Source organism: Thamnophis sirtalis, unplaced genomic scaffold (genome assembly GCF_051295495.1).
Source record: "Thamnophis sirtalis isolate CommonGarterSnake01/CBP01778 unplaced genomic scaffold, rThaSir2_p1.2 scaffold_9, whole genome shotgun sequence".
Classification (NCBI taxonomy): domain Eukaryota; kingdom Metazoa; phylum Chordata; class Lepidosauria; order Squamata; family Natricidae; genus Thamnophis; species Thamnophis sirtalis.
Window position 1 is genome coordinate 30,080,033 of NW_028261389.1, and position 27,615 is coordinate 30,107,647.

Below are 27,615 nucleotides of genomic sequence, written 5' to 3' on the forward strand. Positions count from 1 at the left end.
CTTTTTGTGGTGATGTTTTTGGGTGGCAGGATCAGATTGTTAGACCCTAACCATTATATTGGCTTTTGTGTGGTCTCAAAATGTTATTTCCCGACAGGTTTCTATTTGTCAGGAATCAACAATTCAACCAGTCAAATAGTTTGGCCAACTTTCTTCAACTTGGGCATTATTCAGGTACATAGATCTCAACTCTCAGAATCCTACAGTAAGAATGACTTTTGCAGATGAATCTTTGAGCTGAAATTCATAGAAAGAGGAGAAGGAGAATGCATGGATAAAAAAGCTATCATAGAGCATAACAAAAGTTTTCATATCGTACCACATCACACACCACATCACTTCAGACACAATGCTTTTTAATGAACACGATTCACACACAATCAGCTGCAAGTCACTGATGATGATCAACAAAATGAGCCAAGCTTGTGAGAGTCAGCCCTTAGGAGGGAAAGGCAACAATGAAAGGGAAAACTGGGGTAGAAAAAAGGCTTGACCAAGACTGCTCCTATTCCATGCCTACCACTTAGAACTTTTCCTTCTTAAAATCTGTCATTATGGCTTATAAGAAAGGTTTAAAAAAGAGTTTGAAAATATATAATCTAGAGAAACAAAAAAAAGATTGGCAGGGCAACACAGGAATTCAAGTAACCGATTAGGGAAATGATGCCTCTGGTGTTAAAAAAAAATTGAACATCAAACATAGGCCTTTGTGAAGTTAAGGAAACTGCTGGCACTTTTTGCTTAGTGACAATGCTTTACAAGGAAGACTACGAACTAAAGCTAGAAGAAAGATAAAACAGCTGAACATCCTGGTGAGGACATGCAGATACTAGAAGAATATTGGGTTGTGTATTCTAGATGGTCAATGGCTTATAGTGGGCAAATGTCAACAAGAGTGCTTTAATGCTTTTACAATCCCAATCAACAGAGTTCAAGTTTCATCACTGAAACTATCAGCAATGGGACAGACTGGAAATGTTGGAGATGTTAGTTCTGCCAACAATTTCCTACTCAATGATACAGTTTTTATCCTTCCTCATACTGCTCTTCAGAGATTGGCTACTTTCCAACTACTTTAGCTTTCTTAGTGGAATGTCTAGTCACTCACAGAATGAATTTAAAAATATTTTACTTAAACAATGAAAAATAGTGTCTTAATTTCATTTTTAAGTTTAGAAGGCTTCCTTGCATACACATGCTCTCTTTCTCAAACACACACACACACTCACGCACGCACACAAGCACAACTTCCCCCTCTCCAGGCCGAATGTAAGAAGTTGCTGGATGGGAGAAAGGAACTGTTGTTCCTTCTTTCCCAAAGCAGATTGAAAGAAGGAAATTGGGCTTGCATGCTCCTTTCTTGTGGCAGGAACGAAAGACCTTCATGCCTTCATTTTTGCCTCGCAGATCTCAAAACTTAATTTGGCTGCCCCTCCATGGACTTCAACCAACTTCTCATCCCACTGGGCTACGTTGCCTTGCAGCTGGCTGGTGCAGTTGGCCAGACCTACGATCTCTGCTGGCGTCAGGACACGATCCCACATGTTGAACTGAGAAATTTCCCCAACAAAGGCCTGAGTCGCATCAAATCTCCCTCCCAGCGTATCCTGTGGCATCGAAATGGGGAAATAAGCAAAGTAAATAGGAAGGAATAAAACAACAATGGGTGAATCAGAGTAGATTAAAAAGTTGAAGGAAAACTAGAAAATAGCGGGATAGAAAAATATTGTTACTGAAGGTAACTATTAATTTTAGTGTAGAGGTTGCCAATTCTTCAGTTTCGAGGGCTGAATTTCATATTTTGTAGGAATAGGGCAGTTAATGAATGACAACCAATAGGAAACCTGTTGTAGCCCAGCAGGAGCCGTTGGAGTTGCCACCAGACTCTGACAGCGAGGGGCCCTATGAGTCGGCTCTGCAGGATGTGAAGGACCCTGGACAGGGTTCCGACTCCGAGCAGGGCGCAGAGAGGCTGGTTGGCCATCAGGAGGCACCTGAGCCATGGACTAGTGGGGAGGAGACAAGGGGGAGTGAGCCGGACACCAGCAGTGAGTTGTTCCTGGATGCACGGCACCGAAGGGCTAATAGGCGTCAAGAACAGTTGTGCAGTTACAGGAGGTAATTGCACTCAGCTGGTGGTCATTAGGCTCCTCTCCAGACTATAAAAAGACTGCCTGTGCACACGTCCCTCTTGCAGAAGTCAATGCAGGAATTAATGTCGGAGAACATTATTGTGAGCTTGGTAGGCTGGATTGCTGCCAAGCCTTATCTGTGCTGGATTGCTGCCCAAGCTTGTCTATGCTGGTTTGCTGCCAAGGACCTGTCTGTCTGTTAATTAAATGCTGTAACTTATCTTTGGCTCAGAGTGTGTGTTGGTGTGGGACGAGGGGGGTCAGAACAGAAACCATATAGGGTTGAAACAGCCATTTCATGCTTGTGGCCCCTGGGTTTCAGGGACTCCAGTTTAAATCAAAAATCTTTTAATTTTCTAGATATTAAGGCTGATTGGTTTGGCACAGTCAAGAGAAAACTAATAGGGGATCTTTTAGGCTCAAATTCTGCTCCTTTAGTTCAACTCTTAGTCAAGTTGCTTGAATATTGTTTTGGTCATTAATTTTCAAGATCATGTGGAGAAATGAGACATACCTGTTCCTGGCCCAAGATTATCACCCCATGAGGTTTGATTGAATGCCAAGATGCTAGGTTGTCACGGGCACCACGCTCCACTCCATCTTGATACGCGGACCATATGCCATCCCGGGTGATCCATGTAATGCAAATATGGTGCCATTTCCCATCCTTTAAAGTCATGGGCAGATGAGCCACCTTTCCAACAAAATAGAACAGAGTGACTGTCAGGTTCCGAAGGGATAATGAAACCAGCCAAACACAGAAACGGTTTGAAATGCAGTCTATATTCTTCCTTCGGCACGAACTGACCAACAAAGCACTAAGGCAATGAATAAATTGTCAGAGCTGCTACCCTGTGCTTCCTATCACCTTTTATAGCTACATTGGTAATTAAAATAAGCCGCACCCCGCATGTACGCACACCCATCCCCTTGTGACCCAGAGCGAAACCACCCGGCAATTAATCATGGATTGTTAGCCTGAATTTCTTCAGTTTGTGTAGGTGGGACAGTGAGTCTTGGCAGCTGGCCCAGTCTTCTCCCATGAATGGAAGCTTCAGGCCTTGGAGCTGACATGCGGCCTCCTACCATGGAGACAGCCTCTGGGGAGCTACGAAATACAGTTAGTTAGGAGATGAAGGATCCCTTTCCCCTGGTTTTGTGGGATATCTGTGGTTCCATAAAATAAGGTATTGTAACCGTCCCCTGTGCCACCTGGAATCTAGTATATCTTGCACTATATAGTACTGTTCCCAATCTATAGTAACCGAGGCTGGCAGCCGTAGTGGGTCTCCTCTGATATCAGAGGCCTGGATTGATCGGAGCAGGCTGCAGTGGAAGACTGGATGTGTTTTCCCCAGTAGAGAGGGGAATTTTAGCTGCACTGTGACCGGGTTAATAACTTGCACGATTGGGAAAGGCTCAATAAATTTGGGCACAAGTTTCTTACAGGGCAACGGCAGACTGAGATATTTAGTGGATAGGTATACCCTCTGGCCTACATGGAAAGGTCCTTGCGCCTTCCGCCTTTTATCGGCACTCTTTTTATATGTGGCAAAAAAGTGGCATAACGTATCCCTCACCACTTTCCAAACTTTTTGCATCCGGGCTATCCACTCCTGCGAGTTCATGTCATTGGGATGTACTTGAGGACACTCTGAAAATTGGGACGAACTCCTGCCTTGTGGCCACATGGAATGGGGTAAACCCCGTACTTTTGTGCACTGCATTGTTATATGCAACTTCTGCAAAGGGGAGGAGTTCAGCCCAATCGGTCTGTTGGTACTGGACATAACATCTCAAGTAGCACTCCACCATCACGTTTGCTCTCTCCACTGCACCATTCATCACTGGGTGGAAGGCTGTACTAAGTCCCTGTGAAGACCCCACCATTGCCACGAATCTACGCCAGAACCGGGCAGTGAGTTGCACTCCCCTGTCTGAAATTATCCTTTTGGGATGCCATGGAGTCTATAGAGATGGGTAATAAACATTTCGGCCAGCTTCCTAGCAGATGAAAGGCCAGTACATGCTATAAAATGAGCCTGCTTGGAGAACAGGTCTATTATCGTCCAAATGACCTTGTTCCCTTAACTGTCTGGTAAATCTACAATGAAGTCCATGGCTATTTGTTCATATGGCCAGATTGGATCTGCCACCTTCTGTAAAAGTCCAGGAGGCTGTCCAGGCCGGACCTTCATGGTGGTGCAAACAACACAACTCCTTATATATTCCTCTATGTCCCTCTTCATGTGGGGCCACCAGAACTGGCATTTTACTAAATGCAGCACGGCCACTCGTACCACACTTGGTACATATAACTTCGACCCCTTCCAGGCAAAGCCCTCCCGCTGTGTTAATAAAGTTTTATTTTCCTGATACCACTGGTCCATTGGGAGTGCTGCTTTGACTGCTCTGGAGATGTCCTTCCCCTGGGCATACAGGTTTGGTGCTGATGGGGCCTGTTGAGTGGCTAACACCCTAGGCTGTGAGGTCAGGATGATAGCCTGTATAGATCCTCCCTTTTATTATGATACTGTGGTTTGCGGGAGAGGACATCAGCTAAGAAGTTCTTGCCCCCTGGTATATATTTTAATTGGAAGTTGAATTGCCAAAAATACAAGGCCCATCTAACTTGTTTTGGCGACAATCTTTGCGGGGTCTGGAGGGCCTCCAAGTTCTTGTGGTCCACCCAGACTTCGAAGGGTATCCCTCTCCCTTCTAATAAATGCCACCACGTCAACAGGGCCCACTGGACCGCAAATGAGCCAGTTGCGTTCGGCCCCTGTCAACTTCCTCGAGGTGAGGGCACAGGGCTGTAGAACTCCTTCATTGTTCTTTTGTAAGAGGACTGCAGCCACCACCACATCACTGGCATCTGCCTGAACCACAAATGGCTTAGTGGACTCTGGATGTTTCAATACCGGTTCTTGTGCAAACAAGGACTTCAGACGCTCAAACGCTTGCTGACACGCTGTTGTCCACACAACTGGGCTTCTCGGTCAAGGATTTGACTTGAGATGTTTTGTGCGTAAGAGGTTGGTTAGTGGAAGGGCCACTTGGGCAAAGGATGGGATGAACTGGCGATAGAAATTGCCAAACCCTAAAAAACTGCTTGCGGGTTTTAGGAGCCTGCCAGTCCAACACCGCCTTTACCTTTGTGGGGTCCATCTCCACCTCTTTAGGTGAAATACGGAACCCAAGGTAATCCAATTGTGTCCTGAGGACTTCACATTTAGACAATTTAATGTATAAATGTGCATCCAGCTGTTTAAGCACTTGACGTACAAGGGTTACATGGTCCTCCATGGTCTTAGTATATATAAGGATATTGTCTAAATAGATGAGTACACCTTGATATAGATGCTAATGCAGCACCTCATTAATTAGCTGCATGAACACCGCTGGGGCTCCTTGCAGTCCGAAGGACATAACCCGGAACTGGTAACTGCCCAGAGGACAATTGAAGGCTGTTTTCCATTCGTCATCAGTCCGAATACGTACCCTATAGTACGCCTCCCTGAGATCTAATTTTGTAAATATACGTCCCTCCGCTAACCTAGCCAGCATGTCCTTCATTAAAGAAATAGGGTATAGATGTTCCACACAGATGGCATTAAGGCCCTGGAAGTTGACACAGAGGTGTAAGCCGCCATCCTTTTTCTCCCGGAACAGAACAGGGGCAGCTACCCTTGATCTAGCTGGTTGAATGAAGCCCCTTTTTAAGTTCTTTTCTATATATGCCCTCATCTCTGTTAGCTCCTGCGGAGTCATAGAATACTTCCAGGGCTTTGGCAGTTTAGTCCCGGGGAGCAGTTCCACGGCACACTCTGTGGGGCGGTGAGGGGGCAAAGTATCACATTCCTGTTTGCTGCATACATCTCGTAAGTCTGCATATACCTGAGGTATCACTCCTCCCCCGCTGTATGTACCAATGGCACTGTACCTCGCATCCCACTGGGCCCTGGCCCGTGGTTTGCACCTCATGAGGAGGGGGGTCAGGACCGAGGCCTATTCTGAGATGCCTACTACCACCATCCCACCATATTGTGGGCCCCATTTGTCCAACCATGCCAGGCCTAGTACAATCTCCTCCGTAATGTTGGGAACCACTACAAACCACAAGAGCTCCCAATGGGGCCCTATATGCAATACCACCTGATCAGTTACATGATTGTTAGCATGAATTTCTTCAGTTTGTGTAGGTGGGATGGTGAGTCTTGGCAGCTGGCCCAGTCTTCTCCCCTGAATGGCCTTGGAGCTGACAGTGCCTTAACAGCCTAGTGCAAATAGATATTTTTGTAGATGCCTTTTTGCCCTTTGCTAAAATTCCCATACCCATCACTATCACAGTTGGTTTCCCAATCATCTTTATAGTCTAGAACAGTGGTTCCCAACATGGGGCCCAACACCCCACAGGGGGGAAATTTGATTTTTAATGGTGGCAATTTGAACCTTGTTTAAACCAAGTTAATGGCCTTTTAGGCTTCCTCCGCGTGAGTAGAGCTCCCTTTTGAGGTAAAGTAAGAATTATATGTCATGGGAGGCAGGGAGGGGCATCAGGATTTTAGAGATGCTTAGGTGGGGCATGACCGAAAAAAGGTTGGGAACCACTGATCTAGAAGTGCAGTCACTATGCAGCATAGCAAACAGATAAAACTGAATGGAATAGATACAGGGGTGTCAAACTTGATTTCATTGAGGGCCGCATCAGGATTGTGTTTGACCTTGGGGGGCATGGTCAGAGTGGGCATGGCCATCAATGTCACTCATTGAGGTTCCATATTTGGCCACGATGGTCTCCTGCAGCCCTCTGCCAGCGAAAACGGAGCCCAGGAAGGCCCCATGTGGCCCTCCTGAGCTCTGTTTTCAGTGGCAGAGGCACTGCAGGCGAGTCCTTTGCTGTTTCCAGGGTGGGCCAGATCTAAGCACCCAGCGGGCTGGATCCGGCCCCCGGGCCTTGAGTTTGACACCCCTGAAATAGAGTAATCTTTCTGGTTATTTTTCCAAAGAAGAATCTGATTGCAAAGGAGTCCCACAGCTGGATTGTCACTACCTAAAGAAGCCCATCATGAGTACTTGGCAACATGGTATCTCAACATGATGGGTCATATAACAGACTTCTCAATTAAAATTGTAAAATTTAGGAAAAGATAGCTACCCTTTGAATAGCCTGAATCCAAACAATTTTCTTTTGTAGATTAAAATCACCAGCTTCAATTGTGTATAGGAGTCGATTGGAAGTCAAGAAAATATACCCAATCTACACAAATGGACCACAACAAAAATCTGTTGCTTTTGATTCTATCTGTACTTTCTGAACATTTTTCAAAGACTGTTCCATGCAGACAGCATTATTGGCATCTAAAAGAAAAGTAACTAAAGTTGGGCAAAGCCATTCCTGCTACTTCATCACTGTGGCCCTTGATTTTCCAGGACCAGAGCACAGTCACTTTCAGACCCTTTGTAGGGGGGGGGGGGGGGAGAGGAGCTGGATTTTTGTGGCTGGCATTGTATTTTCACTTGACAGCCCTCTAATGGCATCAGAGGTATATTGCTGGCATGCAGACATCACTGGAGGGGTGGGGAATCAATATTTTCCCCCTCCCTTTCTTTTGGAGGCAATGTAAGTAGGTAAAACAGGTACATTAAATCTATTTGTTTTTCATATTGTTTATAGAAAAATAAGTAAAACAATAACACCACTGAAAATCAGCTGTTTTCCACTGACATTGGGAGCTGCCATTTTACTGGTAGTGGCAGTTCATGTCTTAGCAATTCATAAAAAGTAAATATGTGCCACATATGTCTGGATGGGGAGGTCATAAAAGTCAAGATGACTTTTGCAGCGCAACCCTTTCAAGCTACCATGGTACTCCAGCCTAGGGAAATCACACACTGTTACTACAGCTAATGCCACTTTTAGAACAAGGCAGTGCCTGTGCCATTCAATTTATTCTCTGCTGTAAGCTCCCTTTATCTTACCTTGTCATTAATTATAAGCTCCATAGGATTGTTTCCCCATACTATCAGTACAAGCTCATTGGCTTGTCCAGGAGCGGAGTAAGAGAAAGGGGTGCCCACTTCTGCTGAATTCTTAGCTTTTAGCCACATGCTGATGGTGAAGGCATATAGTTCAGGCAAGCTTTTCTTCATCCGAGCATACATGTAGTTGTTTCGTACAGGGATGGAGACTTTGAAGGTTTCTGCAGGGTTGAAGACAGTTGTTTCTATGGGCACAGGAGATAAACAAGAGTCAAAAGAGTTATGAAAGACTAGCAAAAATAGAGAAATAATCCTGACATATGATCAGATCGTCGTTATCTGAAAGAGCTGCTGAAATGGGTGTCAGATTTTATAAATAGTCAGTACATTAGTCACATTCTATCAGAATTTGAGATCATTTGACAAGGTTAATTGGTCATAGATTTAAGAAATATCACCTAGCACAAAAGTAATTCACGGGATCTACAGCCACAAACGGGGAAAAGATGATCACTAGAATAGCTGGCTGTAAGAGAGGAGTCATCTAAGTTACAAAGGCTAGTTGTGTCAATCAATGGTTGCTAGTTATTTTACAGTGGCTGTATGAAGCCTTTCACTGGGGCATATGCTATCAGGTAATATTTGCTGAGGAACAAGAGTAGAAGAGACTTGTTGTGTAACAAATGAGTAGCACTAGATCAGAAAGTACTTCAAGATAAACATTTGATTGGCACAACATTTTGATGCATTCTTTTCTAATTTGTAAACCTTTATTAAAAGGAAATAAATATGACCCATACCCAGAGTTATATAAACATGTACTAAAATTGAATGTATGAAAGTTCCGGATTTAACCCCATATTCTGGGCTCCTCGTGGTCACACTAACCATGCTCAAGCTCAACGACACGGTTATGGAGAGCATCCAGCTCCTTTTCAACGTTTTGTTGCTGTTGGTTGTGGCTGCTGGTGATGGAGGTGCGTTCTTTCTCCAGGGCCAAAAGCTTAGAGAGAATTTGTCCTTCCAGTTCCTCCATCTTAGTGTGGATGGGCTCTTGGGCTGGCACAGGGGCAGAAGTAGAAGAACCATTTGTTCGAGTGGGAACATCCTGCTGCACTCAGAGAAGAGATTAAAAAAAAAGATTAAAAATAACAGAAAAATAATTTCACACACAAAGAATCCAGAGATGCCTTTATTGATGTATTTATATTTCTACAGTACCCCAATATGGCTAGGATTGGGCTTTGGGAGAAAAGATCCTGCAGCCATTATGGTCCCAAGTGATTTCCAAAGGATCAGTGCAGGGGAGCAGTGATATCATAGCATTAAAACACACACACAGACACATACCAGTGGTGGGTTTCAAAATTGTTTAGAACCTCTTCTGTAGATGTGACCTGCTTTGTGGGAGTGGCTTGCCAGCCATGTGATCGGGTAGGAGTGGCTTAGCAATCATGTGACTGGGTGGGCGTGGCCAACTTGCAAAATGTGGTGAAACTCACTTAACAACGCTCTTGCTTAGCAACCAAAATGTTGGCTCAGAAACTGGCATTTGAAGCACGCAAGTCTTAAAGCTGTCAAGTTACAAGACCCTTGCACCCTTAACCCTTTAGAACCTCTCCCCAGGGATGTTCAAACTTGACAGCTTTAAAACTTTAAGGTTTAGATAGGACTCTTAGAGACGGGCGGGGCGATTGGTAAGCCAGCTAATCAGTGAGCAGCAGGTGGGGCAAGAGTGATGCGAATGGGTGGGGGGAGGGAGTTGGAACCGGTTCTAAATGGCACAGTAGATTTGTGGAACCTCTTCTATAGAAGAAGTTAGAACTGGCAGGAACCCACCCCTGGCACATACATATACATGTATCAACCAATGGATGGTTGAACATATACATAATGACATATGATCATTTTTGTTACTTTTAATTAAAAATATGCCTTTTCGGAAAATAAAATGGGGCTTATAAAACAGAGCAATATCTAAGGTTCCTCTTTCCAACAAGTTTAGGATCTAAAGTTACTTGATTCCATTATTCCACCCAGATCGTTAATATAGACTCAGCATAAAAAGCTGAGAACCATATCATGAACAGGCTAAAACTGTTGAATTGACCCAAAACAATTTAGAGAATCTTTGTGCACCTACCAATGCCTTCTGTCCTGGGCCCCAGAGCCCCAAAAGGGATAGGAGAGGGATTGGAGATCAGCAATAAATCCCAGGTCTGATGTGAAAATGACTGTTTATGGATCCCTTGCAAATTCCATTGGAAAGATTCATATAGCAGATGAAGGGAATGGTTAGTAAGTAGTGTGTTTATTTTTTTAATTTTGGCAAGTTTAAGATGTGTGGACTTTCGGGAAATTGAAGTCCATGCATCTTAAAGTATCCAAAGTTGAGAAACAGTGTATTAAAATTACAACTGAGCTGCAAAAATCTAGACAAAACCTCAGCAGAGAGATGGCATTTTCGGTATCCATTTACTGCCACTTATTGGCCATCTGGATTTGTACAGCCCAGGTACAATAAGGAAAAAAAACTTCCCTGTTTGAGACACAGGGGAGAGTTCCCATCAATCAGAGGGAAAAGGTTGGTCTCTCTCCCCCCCCTCTCTTTTTTCTCTCTCTCTCTGGAATAGTTTGGATCTAGTGCTCAATATTTATGCTTAAAAGTGACAACTTGAAATTAAAGGGACAGTTAAGTCATGTTTAATATGGCCCAAAATTACTCCGGTGGCCAAGGAATTGAAGGAAGTGTTGCAAATGGTTGCCTCATTTTTTTGCACTAATCAACTGCTTTAACCAATTAGAAAGGATGGGCAAAGAAAATGTTTTTAAACTCTGTTCCTATACCTGTGTTGTGTGTTGTGTGTGATGAAGTGACAAAGGAAGCTCCCTGTTTATCTATATAATTTATCTTTGTCACAATAAGGGTGTTGTACCATGTGATCACATGCGCATGGGTCAAACCTTTTTGGACATGAGATTTTAACATTAGTGGCAAGCAAAAAAGGAACAAGAGACAGACTATCCTCCTGCACACAATAATACATAGGTCCCTTCAGATCATTTTGGGCTTTTGGACCATGTATAGGTCTTTGACTAATTGTTTTATATTTTGTGATATTATGGCTGTACATTAGTGGTTGAGAAATTGTATTTTAAATTGGAAATGGCTGCCAATATTTCAAACAAGCATAAAAAGATAAAGGTAAAGGTTTCCCCTCCAGTGGTGGGTTGCAGACGGTATGCCCCGGTACGCCCAAGCTCCTTACCGGTGTTTTAAGGCTTCTGCGCTTACGCACACGCTGCATATAGTGCCTGCGCAACGCTCTGCTGAGCAGCTGGAGTGTCGCAGAAGCTCACGGAGGTGCTTAAGACACATGCATGCGCGCTGCACGCATCCATGTGGACGCCCCCGGGAACATTCCAACCGTACTGGTTGAAAAGGGATCTGGAACTCAACACTGTTCCCCTCGCACATATGTGATAGTCGTTCCCGACTCTAGGAGGCAGTGTTCATCTCCGTTTCAAAGCTGAAGAATCAGCTTTCTGAAGACATCTCTGTGGTTATGTGGCCGGCATGACTAAACCCCAAAGATGCACAGAACGCTATTACCTTCCTACCAAAGGTGGTTCCTATTTTTCTACTTGCATTTTTTATGTACTTTCGAACTGCTAGTTTGGCAGAAGCTGGGACAAGTAATGGGAGCTCATTCTATTACATGGCACTAGGGATTCCAACCGCCAAACTGCCATCCTTTCTGATTGACGAGCTCAGCGTCATAGCCACTGAGCCACCGTGTCCCACTTCAAACAAACAGAGTGTCTATTTTTTAAGCATTTTCAATTAATGGGATTATTTCTGCTTTTTCACACCCAAAAGTCTGGAAAAGAATGCCTACAAGATCCTAAATTGCCAAGGATTGAACTGGGTATCAGGTGAATAGTAAATGGACTTTTTCTTTCCCCTTTGAGCAGCCAGTCTCATTGACAAACATATAATAATTTTAATTTTACAGTTCTGCATGCTCTGTAACTTCAGGTGCTAAGGTCACAACTGGTATTAAGACAGAGAAGATCCAGAACTAGAGCAAGTCCTTATTACCATTTGCCAGTATGGATAATCCTGCTGGGAAAAACGTTCCCATATAGAGAAACCTATTTTTCCTTCCTGTACTCTGATTACAATAGAGATCAGACACATCTTTTCAGTCACAGAACCCGATGGCTTTTATTAATTGTTCTAAAGCACCATTGATGTTTAGTACAAAAGCAGTTAAAATTGCAGGAAGCAGCACATCTACTCTGTTATGCCAGACCTGCCACAAATATTGCATCCAGTTCCAGCCTGGAAAGGAGGATTCAGATAAAGTGGAAAGAATTTGAAGAACAATGAGGATGACCGGAAACTCAAAACAAATATGTGTAACTCTTTTAAGAGACATTTTGCTTTGATAAAGATGTATGCTAAGTATCCCTTTGAATTGCCTAAGTGGGAAGAGTCATAGAGCAGGCTTCCAACTTGTGAAACAAAGCAGCTCTGAGTTTCAATACATTCCTCAATGAAACTTCTGTGTATGTATAGAAACCATTTAGTTGAAGTAAAGGAAGTTACAAAGGTAGAGTGGTCTCTCACTGATGCTTCACAACCTTGAAACAGTTTGCTCCCTGAGTGCTTTTAGTACCTCTGGAAGGTAAAGCACCATTAAAGCAGATGGTATGCAATCCTCAGAGGCTTAACTATTAAATTCCTTGAAGAAAGATTAAGGAAGTCAATTGCAGGACAATACAGCAACACTTTTCAAGTACATACAGGAACGTCTCCCAGAAGAAAACTGTGACTCAAGACATGGAATAATGAGCTTCAGTCCAGGAAAACACCTACAGCTTGAATGCTAGACAACATTCCTTATGGAGAAGAACAATTTGACAGTAGCATTAGTTATGGGAGGAAATAATAGCTTGAACTGAACGTTCAAGAGGCTGGATAAGACATTTGTAATGAGCAGCATCTGTGCTTTTGATTTTAGAATCTGTTTTATAATCAATCACATTGGGGTTAACAATGATAGAACATGCAGTTCAGCAATCTTGTCAGCTTTTATTTTTTCCTGGTCGTGATTCTTAATTTTTGTGAAAGAACATCAGTTAATAGCAGAGTGTTCTAGAAGAGAAACGGAAAAGAAAATACTAAAGAAGGTGTGAAGGAGACAAATCTGGAGAGTTTGATTTAGATTGGTTGCCAAATTAAATCAACATTTTGCATATTTCCAAGGCTGAAGTGCAATTATCTTTCAGATTTAAATAGATATTTTAGAGCCAAATACTTTCAGAAAGTTTTGAGAGGAAATATATCTAAAACTAAATTAAAGACCTACTCTATAAAAGAGAGTAGGATATTGCTATGATGGGGCTTATTAAACCACAAAAAATAATGTTTGAATGTTTAGGAGGAAGTCAGTCACCCACTCTTCAGATTTTCCTAAAGATTTGCTGCCACTTAAAGCAGCAAATTCCTACAGTACCTTAGGGTAGCTTAGGGTACTGTAGGAATTTGCTGTCTTGTACGGCCAAATCTTTAGAAAAAAATGAAGAATGGGTAAATTGTCAGGTGCCTTAAGTGTGTTCTTATTTTCAATTACAGAATAGGGAATTATAGACCAATCTTTCTGACATCGATTCCTGTAAAAAAAAAGTCCAGAACAAGTTTATAAAGCAATCACTCTTTAAGGTTTGAAAGCAGTATGTCACCAGAAGTTACATAAACCTGTCAAGAATCAGTCCTGCCATATTAACCTTATCACATTTTGTGATCTGATGAGATAATTAATAGATTGTGGGAAGGTTATAGATAGAATATTTCTTGATTTCAGCAAAGCATTTGATTAAGTGCCCCAAGGCATTCTAATTAACATAGCTAATTAAGAGTGGGTTAGATGGTTTAACAGTTGTGTAAATATGTAGCTGGCTTGAAAATTATACTGAGGAAGAGCTTACCAATGGAGTACCATAAGATTCAGCAGTCCAAGATCCTATATTCTTCAGGGTATTTGAGGGAGTGAAGTAGGGAAGTAAAATGTTTATCAAAATGGCAAGTGACAAAATTGGATGGGATAATTAATATAACATCTGAAACAAATTTGATCACTTAGAAATAAGATGAAAATTCCATCAAGAAATGTAGAAACAAATGCAAAGCTCATTATTTCAACAGTTATAGTCAAACAGAGGTTAAATACTAGTTTGTTGTGGATGCTTTACTATGGATTCCCGCATTGAATAGGGATTACATTTAATAATCTAAATCAGTGTTTTTCAACCACTGTGCCGCGGCACACTAGTGTGCCGTGACATAGTGTAAGGTGTGCCGTGGGAAAAACACCCGCCTATAGTCAATATAGGCACAGAGTTAAATTTTTTTAACATTTTCTAATGGTGGTGTGCCTCCTGATTTTTTTCATGAAAAAAGTATGCCTTTGCACAAAAAAGGTTGAAAAACACTGATCTAAATGATCCATTCCAAACTTTGAGCCTCTCTGTGGCTCTTTAAAAATATCTATTTTAGAACCATATGTTTAAAAAGCATTTTTAAATGGACCCATACATTTAAACAAATATTCTATTTTATACTAGGAGATTCATGAAGAAATGGAACAGAATGGATTTATAAATGTACATATGAGAATATAACATGTCTCGGAGATAGACTACATAAGTATTCTCCAACTTCATCTTCTTCAAATATGATAAGCCTCCAAACAGATCTGGAGACCATCTTACCCGGGGACACTGCCTATCCTTCCTTAGTGTGGGTTAAATTAAAGGAAAAATAAGAAAGTCAAAGGTGAAATGAAAAGCAAAAATAGACAAGAACAAAAATAATTGAAAGATTAAAGTAATTTTTCACCCTCTTCTACTGATGTTATTTCTCAGTCTATCCACTATTAGTCACTTACATCAGATGTTAATAAAAATGAAGGTATAAAGGACTCCCTGCTGTCTACAGCTCCCTGCCGCTCTCATTCATTATTGTAAAAGCTGATCTAGAGAAATGCATCTATTATTTAAACCCCTTTCTGTGTTTTGATGAACTACTCCTAGGTGTTCCTAATTAAAGTTATAGCTTTTCTTCTCATAATTAATCAGCACATCCTCTCTCCTTGGTAGAAGAGAGGGTTGTTGTTGTTGGGGGGGGGGTTGCCAAGGGAAATTATTGGTCCATGGACGTATGTTAATCAAGCACATCTGTCCAAAAGAGTCTTTTGTTTATCACCAAAGCTGTGCTTTGTAGAAAAATCAGGTTGTGAAGCAAGGGGAAAGTGTTTACTGGTTTTGCTTTCTGTTCTTTCTGTTCCTTGGATGTATAATAGCTGACAATTTAAGAGCAATGGCAGAAGAGAAATGATGAATGGACTTCTTAAAAGAACAGGTTATTAATATTATAAGCTTTCTCTTCTCTATAAGCCAACAGGTGTAGAAACCCCCCACTGGGTTCCAATCATACCCAAGTGGGACAAGGAAGTCGGCCTTTTTTGATGGCTGTTCTCAGAGGAGATCCACATTAACAATTTATCACAGCCATCAGGGCAGCAATTTAAAGCTTGTCAATAAAAATTATTTATCACCATATCAATGGCTGGAATAGGCAATAAATTGCCAATATGAAAATGTTTCCGAATTATGACATTCCTCGTTCAGGAAGCTTACATCAACTGTTTGTGTGTATGCGCGCGCACTGTTATTGAAATACCTTTGGTTACTGAGAACTAATGCTTCCACTTATTTGTTGCTATTTATATTTATTACTTTTAACATATTTATTCCAATATTTATATATGTATCTATTGAAAAGTATTTGTAAATTTAAAATAATCTGATTTGATCTAATTTTTGCAGCATTTCTTTACCTATCACTCTCAGATTGGCTTACAATAAAGTTAATGAACAAAAGTGGCTTTTATCATTATATCATATTACTTTAGCAGAAGAACATCAGAAGCAGTACAGTGGTGTAGGAAATAAATTTAATGCAACTTGAATATTTTAATATACTCATTTGTGTAGCAATTTTTTTCTACCTATTTTCTATCTTTTGTTCCAAACAAAAAAGAGAAAATCTTTTCAGCTTATTCATATCCTGTTCTATCTTTCCGCTTTTCAATACATTTGCAATTTAAATCTGAAAGAAACAAATCCTTCCTTAGCTAATTTATCTGGGTAAATCTCTCCAGCAGATCTGATCCCAAATATCAGACGTGGTATCTCATTTTGACGCAGAGTGCTTGTCCAAAGCTATCTGTCTCTGAATTAGCTTTCCTCAAATAAGATCAGCAGAATGTGCACAACGCCCCATGAGGAGTTCTGAAGATGAGCAAAATACACCCAAAATACCTGATGGAATTTGGAAGAATAGCGAAGTAGGCTGCAGTTGTTCCTTTTTTAGACCTTGTTCTGTTTCTCAAGAAAGGAACAGAGTCTTGGAGCAAAAAAGAGTGGTGCACATCAGCGTTTAAAAAAAACCCCTCAATGTTAATCCAAGAACTCAAAAGAAAAACATATTTTATTTTGGGTTTCTAATGTTCCTTTTTTAAGAACCTTAATCTCAAATAGTGTGAGAAACATTCTAAAGGCAAAACAGGTGTGTGAGAGAGACACAGGGATGAGCTCCATGATCACATAAAGCAGAAGTTCCCATTTTTTTTCTCATCACTTCTCCCTTCAGGTTAATCCTAATGCACACACCTGCCCTAAAAATCAAAATACCAAACTAAACACAAATGAACGGTAGAAACAATACAATGAAAATTTGGAAAAGCTAGATTTATTAACTAAAGGTTATTTTCACTCCCTTCGACTTTGTTCGCACCCATCAAGGGACATTTGCCTTACAGTTTGGAAAATCCTGGCTTAAAGCAAGGTCATTACAATGAAGTAATCATAGTTTAATTCGTTTCCCATGCACATCATAATATCATAATGGAAGTTTGCCCCTTTGGTCACTTGGCTCTAGCTCCCCCTTTGCAGAATGCCTGTGTAAACTTTGTTTTCCCTACCTTCTCTTTTTTAGCCTTTGTATTTGTGACATAATTACTTCAGTCACCTGGTGGGCTTGCTTTACATAAGTAATCTATCACTTATGCACTGCATGTCACCTATGGTACCAAATTATTTGTATTCCAGTCTAGATTCCAAGCTAAACTTTCTATAACCATTCCTAGACCGTATATAAGGTAAAAGTAAAGTTTCCCCTCGAACATATGTGCTAGTTGTTCCCGACTCTAGGGGGCAGTGCTCATCTCCATTTCAAAGTGGAAGAGCCAGTGCTGTCCGAAGATGTTTCCGTGGTCATGTGGCCAGCATGACATAATGCCGAAGGCGCATGAAACGCTGTTATTTTCCCATCAAGGTGGCCCCTTACTTGCATTTTTACATGCTTTTGAACTGCTAGGTTTGCAGAAGCTGGACAAATAATGGGAGCTCACTCCGTTACACGGTGCTAGGGATTCGAACCGCCGAACTGCTGACCTTTCGGATCGACAAGCTCAGCCACTGAGCAACCACGTCCCTCTAGACTGTTTATAGTTAAGAGCTTACCATTATTGATTCTTTTTTTTGGTCTTTCTTCTTGTCAAGGGCCAAGACAAGTTACAAATTTAGTAGAAACAATTCAACCATTAGAGTGGCGGGTATACTTTATTATTGAGGTGGTGGCACATTTTGAATGTTTAGATGTGCCACAGGAGACTTGCCTATTCAAAGAACTGCTGTATTGATGGACATCAGCAGTCCCAAGCATACACTTACTAGAAGGTGAAAAAGCAACCCAGGTGGCTGTCTCTACTGTGTCAGAGGAAATTTTGTGGGTCTCAAAGCACCGTAAATGCAGTGCTTATGTTTCCTACTTGGTTTTGCTGGATACCGACTTCCCATTTAGTCTTTATATTAAGAGATTATTTTTTAAAATTTAAGTAGGGCGGGCATCCTGTTGAGCACCAAATATGATCCATGGCACATTTTGCATGGTGATATCTATGGACATGAGTTTACCTATCTTTGCATTAAGTAAATAAATTAATAACAACATTTCCATCAATCAATTACTGATTGGGTCCGGACATATACTGTACTGATATATTTCACAAGTTCTCACTTCTTGGGAATAACTTGATGCTAAAGAATGGACAACTATGATTCTACATTGTTGTGTATAATAATACAATTTAAACATGTGGCAGTCTGTGCAACCAACAACAATAACTACTACAATAACAAGAATAATAAATAAACCAATTGTGATAAGACACATTGGAAACAATCCCAAAACAGCTGTAACATCACTTGAACACTATCAGCATTGACAAAATTCCCATCAGACAATTACAAAGGGCAGCTTTATTTGACACAGCTTACATCTTGAGACAATGTCTTTAACACTATCAAACAACATCTGCCTATCCCAGGTCTTTGAGAAGGACATGATAGATGGATAATAATGCCGAATCCAATCTAAATATCTGGCAAACTGTGCAACCAACCATAATAATAACAAACAAATGGCACGACAAAGTAACCACAAGTTGTGCACTGGAATATCTGCAAGAAATACCATTTGCCTGCAAGCAAGAACTGTGGGAAGGAGAAAATAATAGAACATTAAGAAGTTAATGTGCCCTGTGACTTTAGAATTCAAACAGACAAGCACCTGTCACACAACACCTCAGACTTAACAATTGTCAGTAAGAAAAACAAAAATATCTGGATAGTGGATGTTGTGGTACCTGGAGATAAGAGAAGAGAAAGAACAGGGGGGGGGTCACAAAACATTAGTATCTCCAACAGAAATAGAATGAATGTGACAAAAGAAAGCAAAGATAGTACCAATAGTAAAAGACACTTTTGGTGCAATGCCAAAACAACTAGAACACCACTTGAATTCCATTGGCATTGAAAGATTCACTAGCCATCAATTACAAAAGCTTTACTCAGAACAACTTACATCCTTCGATGGTACCTTTACTGCTATTAAACAATAACATCTGGCTATTCTGGGTCGTTGGGAAGGACTCAATGGTAGATAAAAATGCCAAATCCAGTCTAAACTCCTAAATGACTGTGCATCCAACTATAACAATAAGAATAGAAAAATCAAATACTATTCTAGTTCAGCAAAATCTTTTTTCACATGTCTCCAAGCATTTTTTGTAGCCCAAATAACCTTGTATTATTTAGAAACATTTCCTCAAATGCGCATCAGAGAACCCATGGGACGGCAATAAAATGCACACTCTCTTTCAGTGTTCCCAGTGCCTGTGTGTGTGTGTGTGTGTGTGTGTGTGTGTGTGTGTGTGTGTGTGTCTGTCTGTCTGTCTGTCTCTCTCTCTCTCTCTCTCTCTTAATATGTTTCGTATAATCTGTACAGGATTAAATATATAAATATATCATAAAATTATTGATTTTTTAATCCCACCCTTGTTACTGGCAAATGTATGCAATATTATTCCGCCCTTCTATTTTTCTCACAACAAAGCTGTGAGGTGAGAGAAAGAGTGACTAGCCCGAGATCACCCAGCTGGCTTCCATGCTGGGGTGGGACTTGAACTAACAGTCTCCTGGTTTCTAGGTCAGCACCTTAGCCACTACAGCATGCATATGGGAACCGCATTTATTCATTATACTTCTGTTCAGGAAAACTTACATGAAATTTCCAGATAATTTTGTATTCAGACACTGACGAGGAGCAAATCTGATGCTTATTGCACAAAACTATATAACCTCAGATGGTGCACCACATCTGCATTGAAGAAGAGCATACTAAAGCGCATGTGATGGGACTTTATGGCTCTGAGGATTCTGGGGAAATCGGAGCCCTTTTTTCAGACTTCAGCTCCTAAACAGCTTTCCACACAGTAAGAAACTTCTGAGTGACTACACAGCTACAGATTATCTTCTCATACAGTAAGATCTCATCTCTAGCCCTCTTTCAGCATAGAGCTTCAGATCGTATTGGCTTAGCCTTCAAACTATTTTTTTCATATCAAATTCAGCCTTCTTCAGGGAAGAAGTCAGTCAATAATTAAGAAGTGAAATCGGTCTGCAGCTACCTCACACATGCTAATTTCTCTGGTATTGTTCTGCTCTTTATTACGTAGATAGATTATTGGGAACAAATATTGGTGTTGATAGTATTAAAACAACCAGCTCTTCTTCCATTTCAATAAAGTAAGAACTTTGGGAAACAAATCAGTTTCCCAGAGATGGTCTTTTGTCCCGATGCTGTATTTGTAGGCATGACATTTTATGAATAATAACAGTCTGTTCTTACCAAATTTGTCCTTCTCCCCATTTCATTTTGCTGTCATGAGAACCGTGTTGCGCAAGAACAATAATAGCATCAGGGTTAGCTTTGCCCCCAATTCAACGAACATTTGTCATTATGTTAGTAATAATAGGTTTCCCCCCACAAATGATTCAAGTACTATTCCTACCAAGGGAACAGAATGATCGCCTCTGTGGGCAAACCAAGGCATAGAGCACATTGTGCTTGGAGGGTGCCCTTTAAAGAACAGATAATTGATAGGAAAATGCTAGATGAGAGGAAGACAATTGTATTTCTTATCTCACCTCTCTGCAGCGGACAAAGATGGACAAAGAGAAGTGGTGGGGGGAGCTGAAAGCTTCAGTTTGGTCATGATCATTGATTAAAAGATGCTAGAAAGGGGAGGAAGCATATAAGATCATCTACCTCCTCTCACCAGGACTGTATTGAGGATGGTTAACATTGGTTAATGTCACCAGGCTGGATTCCGTTTTCATTTTCTTACCACAAAGCTTCCAGCTGAGCCCTTGAGAGGCTGTTCCAGATGGTATTAAATAAATTAATAGCCATTAGGTGTCTGCTCCCAGGTCTTCAACTATATCCTCCATTAGCTTTTCCTTTACCTTCCTCCCAATTAGGCTCACGCAGATGTCCTTCAGGTTATGTGCAGCAGAACATGTGGGCTGCTCAAAAAGCCAAAATGTTACAGAATACAGGCAACGGGAATTAAAAGAGGGAACAAGAAGAATGAACTGCTGATAAGGAAGGGACAACATTTCTGATAAAAAGCATTGATTGTATTTCATAATGGCATTTGGCGCTCCACTGTTTCTCTCATTCTTTTCCCCCCTTTATGTTGCTGAACAACTAGGGTAGAGTTCTGAATCATCCTGGTTTTGACAAAGGCGTAATGATATTGTTAGTGACCCCGCTTAGATCTAGTTCCCAATTTAAATGTCACATTTGTATCTTCACATAGAACTCTATCTGTTAATATCAAAGACTTCTTGGTTTAGCTTTTGAGTTTAGCTCCCATTTCTCCTATAGTGAATAATGAAGTTTTTATTACCCTGTCTCTTTCCATCATCAATGCTTTTTATTTTTTCCTTTTGAATAGCTGAAATGTAACCGATTAAAACTGCCTTCCTGTCTCCCTCCTTCCCTTCTGTTCTCTCTCTCAGAATTCATGTTAGAGAATTATCAACTTGCCACCAATATTGCTAAGGAATAACCAAGATTTTTGTCAACATATTACAAGTGCTTCTGTTATGCCGTCAGATTTTATTTCACTTTAGTGATTAATTACTTAATATAACTTAAGTTTATTCTTAGGTTATTAAATTATTGTTATTAAGTTTTCTTTTCTCCCCTCATTACAGCCAGCTCCCTCTGTCTCCATAATAAATGAGCATCTATTTATTATAATTTACTCAAAATCTATGCATTGCTGTTTAATGGCATTTATTGCCATTTCAGTTAGATATGTAATTGCATTTATTGCCATTTCAAATATTTCATTGCATTTATTGCTATTTCAATTAGACATTTTGAGACTGCCTCGTCTGTCTTTTATTTTGTATTGGAACTATCCACAGGCAGAAATGGGATGGCATAATACATACAGATCACATGTACACATACACACAGAGCAAGCTTAGAAAGGAAGATACAATTCTCCCACATCCCCTACCTAGCCTTTTCCCAATGTAGTAATCTCAACTTTGATTGAATTATAGTTTCATCTCCTGCCAAAATGATTGGACCTCTGGAGAGGAAGATAAGAAACTCCTGTAACCCAACTAATACATCTCACTGCATTAGTTCTCTCTGGATCAGGGCTGTCAAACTCCTGGCCTACAGGCCAGATGCATTATATGTTGGCCATACCCATTCCCTGTTTAGTGAAAGGAAAAAAAGTCCCGATACATCACGTGATGCCGTTGTGACAACCTGAGTTTGACATCCCTTATTTAGATTAAAGAGTGTAGAAGCTCAGCCTGGAACCAATCAATTAATTACCTAAACTCCTGAAAATATTTCTTTGCTGCTCTGTGAAGCTGATAAAAATAAAAGAATGCTAGGAAAGGCTAAAGGGATTGTGGTAGTGATGAATGGTTGATATCCAAAGCATACACAAAATATGGGTATAAGAAATTATGCTTCTTATTAAGGCACCATTTCGATCTAGATAATATGAATTTTACTAATCACAGATTTGTTTATTACCTCTTATTACAATGTGTCCTTGTTTGGGGAATAACTTGTTTATTCCACTTGATTACATAGAATCATAGAATGTGGACTTGGAAGGGATCACAAGGACCATCTGGTCCAACTTCCTGCAGGAAAACCCATTAGACCATCTTTGAGAGGCCCAGTCCCTTCTTGAAAATCTTCAGAGATGGAGAAGCTACAATCTCCACAGGCAGATTTTTCACTGTTGTGCAGATCTTAACCATTATCACTTCTTCCTTAAATAAAATCCAAATAGCTACAAATTATACCCATTATTTCTAGAATCAGGCAAAAGCTTTCCTTATTTTCCATGTTATATTGTCTCTCAAAGACCCAGAGTTTTAAAGTTAGAAGAAATGTACCAATATTTATACCTCTAGCTGAACCAATGCAAAACAATAAGATTCCAACTGCATAACAGAAAGCTGTGCAGAAAAAAAATGATCTTGTAATTTTATTATTCGTTGTCATTCAATGAAAGAAAAAATATATTTTGAAATGCATTTCAAAGCATTTCAATAACATTCTCATGAATGGAATGAGGTCTCATTTCATTTATTTCACTACAGTAGCTACAGTGAGTGTGGAAAACACACAACTTTAACAGAAAATGAGAAATATCAGTCAAGAGACATTGTTACACATCACATCATTTTCTTCTACAAAAAACTGGCTTCATCTTTTAACGAAGCAACCTGGAAGCCCATGATCTCCTTAAAAGTAACAAAATAGATACTGGGAAATACCAATGTATCTTCACTAGCTTCCATTATATTTCCAGTAGGGAGGTATATTCTTTGATAAATACCAGCCACTGCATCATGAGTTCAGGAAGTTAATTGGGTGCAGGAGACTGAATGGGACAAATGGAACGATGGGACAAATGGGAGCAAATTGAGTTCTTTTGCAAATATAGTCAAGGAAATGAGTTGTACTTAGTGGCTGAATTATTTGGGCAAAACCATATCTTGCTGAAGAATGTGCATGTCTGATATTTCATTCTTGGCTTGGATGGCTATGTAAATTGCCAGATAATTGTAAACTTTCCAGAACTTATAACCTGAAGCTTTTCAGTCTCCTGTACCCAATTAACTTCCTGAACTCATGATGCAGTGGGTGGTATTTATCAAAGAATTTTTGGAAGGAAGAAAAAAAAAAGTTCAGAATACATATTTAAAAGCTGTTGGGTGAGCTCATAACTTCCCATCTGTTGAAGCAAGAGTGGGGGTGCAGAGTGTGCTTCTTGATTTCTGAGCCCTCCAAAAGTTTGTAACATGCCAAACAATATTAGTCATGCAAGATGCCAATATCTGAAGTGAAAAAAAGTGAGAGGAAAGTGGATGGAGAAACACTCCATCCGTTTGCAATATGAGATACAACTTTTGGATTGTTGATGAATTGGGTGCAGGAGACTGAATGGGACAAATGGAACGATGGGACAAATGGGAGCAAATTGAGTTCTTTTGCAAATATAGTCAAGGAAATGAGTTGTACTTAGTGGCTGAATTATTTGGGCAAAACCATATCTTGCTGAAGAATGTGCATGTCTGATATTTCATTCTTGGCTTGGACATTTTCAGATATTCATATATATTTCTGTAAGCTACCATCGGTAGCTAGAGCATGAGAAATCCCTTCTCATTCATTTGGATTTTAGGCTTTGATAAAGACATCTGTCTACATCAAGTTGATTTACTGTGAATAACTTTAGAACTTATGAGATGTATCCCATTCTTAAATTCAAAGATTCCTTGGTATCTGAAATAATTACTGTGTATTGAAATGTTGATATTATGGCTTTCTTGTATAAAATCTCAGTTTAGCTACAAAACCAATCTGACTCAAAGAATATTAAAATATGTTAATAGTAAGCTTGATCATTATGATTAATAGGTGAAGGTAAAGGTTCCTTTCGCACATATGTGCTAATCGTTCCCGACTCTAGGGGGCGGTGCTCATCTCCATTTAAAAAATGAAGAGCCAGCACTGTCCAAAGATGTCTCCATGGTCAGGTGTCCAGCATGACTAAACACCGGAGGCGCATGGAACGCTGTTACCTTCCCACCAAAGGTGGTTCCTATTTTTCTACTTGCATTTTTACATGCTTTCAAACTGCTAGGTTGGCAGAAGCTGGGACATGTAATGGGAGCTCACTCCGTTATGTGGTGCTAGGGATTTGAACTGCCAAACTACCGACCTTTCTGATCGACAAGTCAGCATCTTAGCCAATGAGCTATCGCGTCCCCTATTAAATGATTAATACAGAACTCAAAACTCCTTGAAAAAAAGTCTATGAAAGAAAATTCAGACTGCAACACTAAAAACCATTCTTTTAAAACTTTAATGGGTATAGAAAATAATCTATGTAAAACTGGAAGATGCCAAGAAATTATAGCTATCTATCCGTAGGTAGAACAATACAGGTACCGTGTTTCCTCGAAAATACGACCTGTTCTGAAACTAAGGCCTTGCCACATTTTTCTGGTGGGCAAAAATATAAACCCTCCCCTGCAAATAAACCCCCTGGACAACACCCATCCGGCCAGGCAGAGCGCCACTCACCAACCTAGCGGTATCCCAAAGGTGCCAAGCCGCACGATGCCCTGGCCCAGCTTTTCCCGCACAGCCAGAGCACCTCCGCCGCCGCCATCCCAGCATGGCTTTTTCGGTGGCTTCCAAACCATGTTTTCCCGCAGTGGCCGCTCTGGGCGTACACTCTATAGTTGTACGCTCTGGGAGTATGCTCTGCCGGCAGCGGTTCCACCACAAATCCGCGGTAGACTAAAGCGCGCTCGATGAAAGCGCGTACGTGACGTCATCACAGCGCGACGAAAACGGCACACTGTGAGCGGTAAATTTAAAATTAACGCGAAAACCTTACCCTAACCCCCCCAAACATAACCCTAACCCTAACCCTAAGCCTAACCCTTAACCTAACCCTAAACCTAACCCTTAACCTAACGCTAAACCTAACGCTAACCCTTAACCTAACCCTAAACCTAACCCTAACGCTTAACGTAACCCTAAACCTAACCCTAACCCTAACCCTAACCCTTACCTTTATGTGAATCGGCTTGCTTTAATTTAATTTTAATTTTAATTTAATTTATTTTTAATTTTATTTGTCGCGCTGCTGATGACGTCACGTACGCGCTTTGATCGGGCGCGCTTTAGTGGACCGCGGTTTTGACGGGTCACGCCGGCAGCCAACTAACAACCATAGAGCATATGCCCGGAGCGGCCACTGCTGGAAGACTCGGTTTGGAAGCTGCCGAAAAAGCCATGCTGGGATGGCAGTGGCGGCGGCAGCGGAGGTGCTTTGGTTATGCAGAGAGAGCTGGGCCAGGGCATCGTGAGGCTGGGAGGCGCATGAGCAGGAGCGGAACAGTCGCTCACGCAACTCCCCTCTCCAACCATGCAGAGTGCCTTTCACTGGCATTTCGAAGGCACCAAGCCGTGAGAGCTGGGCGGCGAACAGGTGCTCACGTAGCTTGGCGATACCCCTAGGTCAGTGAATGATGCTGTGCCTGGCTGGAAAGGGGGTTTGCCGGGTGGCTGCTCCTGAGTGTGGTTGCTTCATGGCTGCAGTGTTGCATTGCTGTGACAGCGCAACACAGCCGTTTGCCCCTGAGACTGTGCCCGGCTCTTTGGGAGCCCGTTCGCAAGAGAGCAGCTGCCCAGCAACCCCAAAAGAATAAGCCCTCCCCTGATAATAAGGCCCAAGCCATATTTTGTGTGCGAAAAGAAAATAAGACCCTGTCTTATTTTTGGGGAGACACGGTAGTCCTCGACTTACAACCACAACTGAATCCCAAATTTCTGTTGACAAGTGAGACATTTGTTCAGTGAGTTTTTGCCACATTGTATGACCTTTCTTCCCATAGTTGTTAAGTGAATCACTGGAGTTGATAAGTTAGTAACTTGGTTATTAAGTGAAACTGGCTTCCTCTTTGATTTTGCTTATCAGAAAGTGGCAAAATTTGATTACATGACCCCGGGACGCTATGACCGCCATAAATATGAGTCGGTTGCCAGCCATCTGAATTTTGATCACATGACCATGGGGATGCCGCAACATCCATAAGTGTGAAAAATGGTGATGTCATTTTTTTTAGTGCCGTTGTAACTTTGAACAGTCACGAAATGAACTGTGGCAAGTCAAGAACTACCTACACCTACTTAGTATCTCAAGCTTGGAAACAGGTGCAAAATATCGAAGGCTTCTTGCTCATTCAAGCTAGTCAAAAGTATTTTGTAGACAATGGTGGGATATATTTTTTTTACTACCGGTTCTGTGGCCGTAGCAGGGGAAGGATACTGCAAAATCCCCATTCCCTCCCCACCCCACTAACCTGCTTTCCATCTCCGTTCTCCTGTTCAGGGCAACAAAAGAAGATCAGCTGGGAGGCAGCAGGGGCAGGGGCAGCCTATTTGCCGGTTCTCCGAACTACTCAAAATTTCTGCTACCGGTTCTCCAGAACCTGTCAGAACTGGCTGAATACCACCTCTGTTTATAGAATGTGTGTGCATGCGCGCACGTACATGCAAGATACCATGGAGATTGACAGAATGAGCCTTAGTGTCATTTCCTCTGTGAAGGCTCTTATGCGACATAACTTGATGAAAGGGATGAACCTTCAGTCCTTCCTTTTAGCAACGTGCATTTCTAATCAGTGCAGTTCAACTAATAATTATTTTTTGACCTTGGAGTTCTTAAAGCACTGCTGTAAAATTAATAAGAGAGGCTTATACAGATCTAATATAAGCAAGATGATGAGTAGTAATTGACAGTTGTAACAATATCAGTAAATTGAATTTGTAGCAATATTCAAATAACATAAGTTGCAGCCTGGCTAGATGCAATCCAATAAAGAGCCATGTTATTTAATATTTGCCATTATAAGCTGTCTAGTCTGTTTCCATTTCTGGAAAGGACAGAGTCTCTATAAGTCT

The 27,615-nt window shown here is 41.1% G+C and overlaps 1 protein-coding gene across 1 annotated transcript in view; it reads right to left on the reverse strand.

Annotated features, from left to right (window-relative positions):
- Positions 1–335: 335 nt before the first annotated feature.
- NPTXR (neuronal pentraxin receptor) overlaps positions 336–27,615 on the reverse strand; it is a 29,735-nt gene continuing 2,455 nt past the window's right edge. Inside the window, exons 2-5 of the mRNA XM_014054911.2 lie at positions 9,003–9,225; positions 8,115–8,359; positions 2,647–2,826; positions 336–1,607 (exon numbers count right to left, since the gene is read on the reverse strand). Coding sequence (XP_013910386.2) covers positions 1,383–1,607; positions 2,647–2,826; positions 8,115–8,359; positions 9,003–9,225 — 873 coding nt within the window. The 3' untranslated portion in view covers positions 336–1,382. The remainder of the gene's footprint in view (positions 1,608–2,646; positions 2,827–8,114; positions 8,360–9,002; positions 9,226–27,615) is intronic.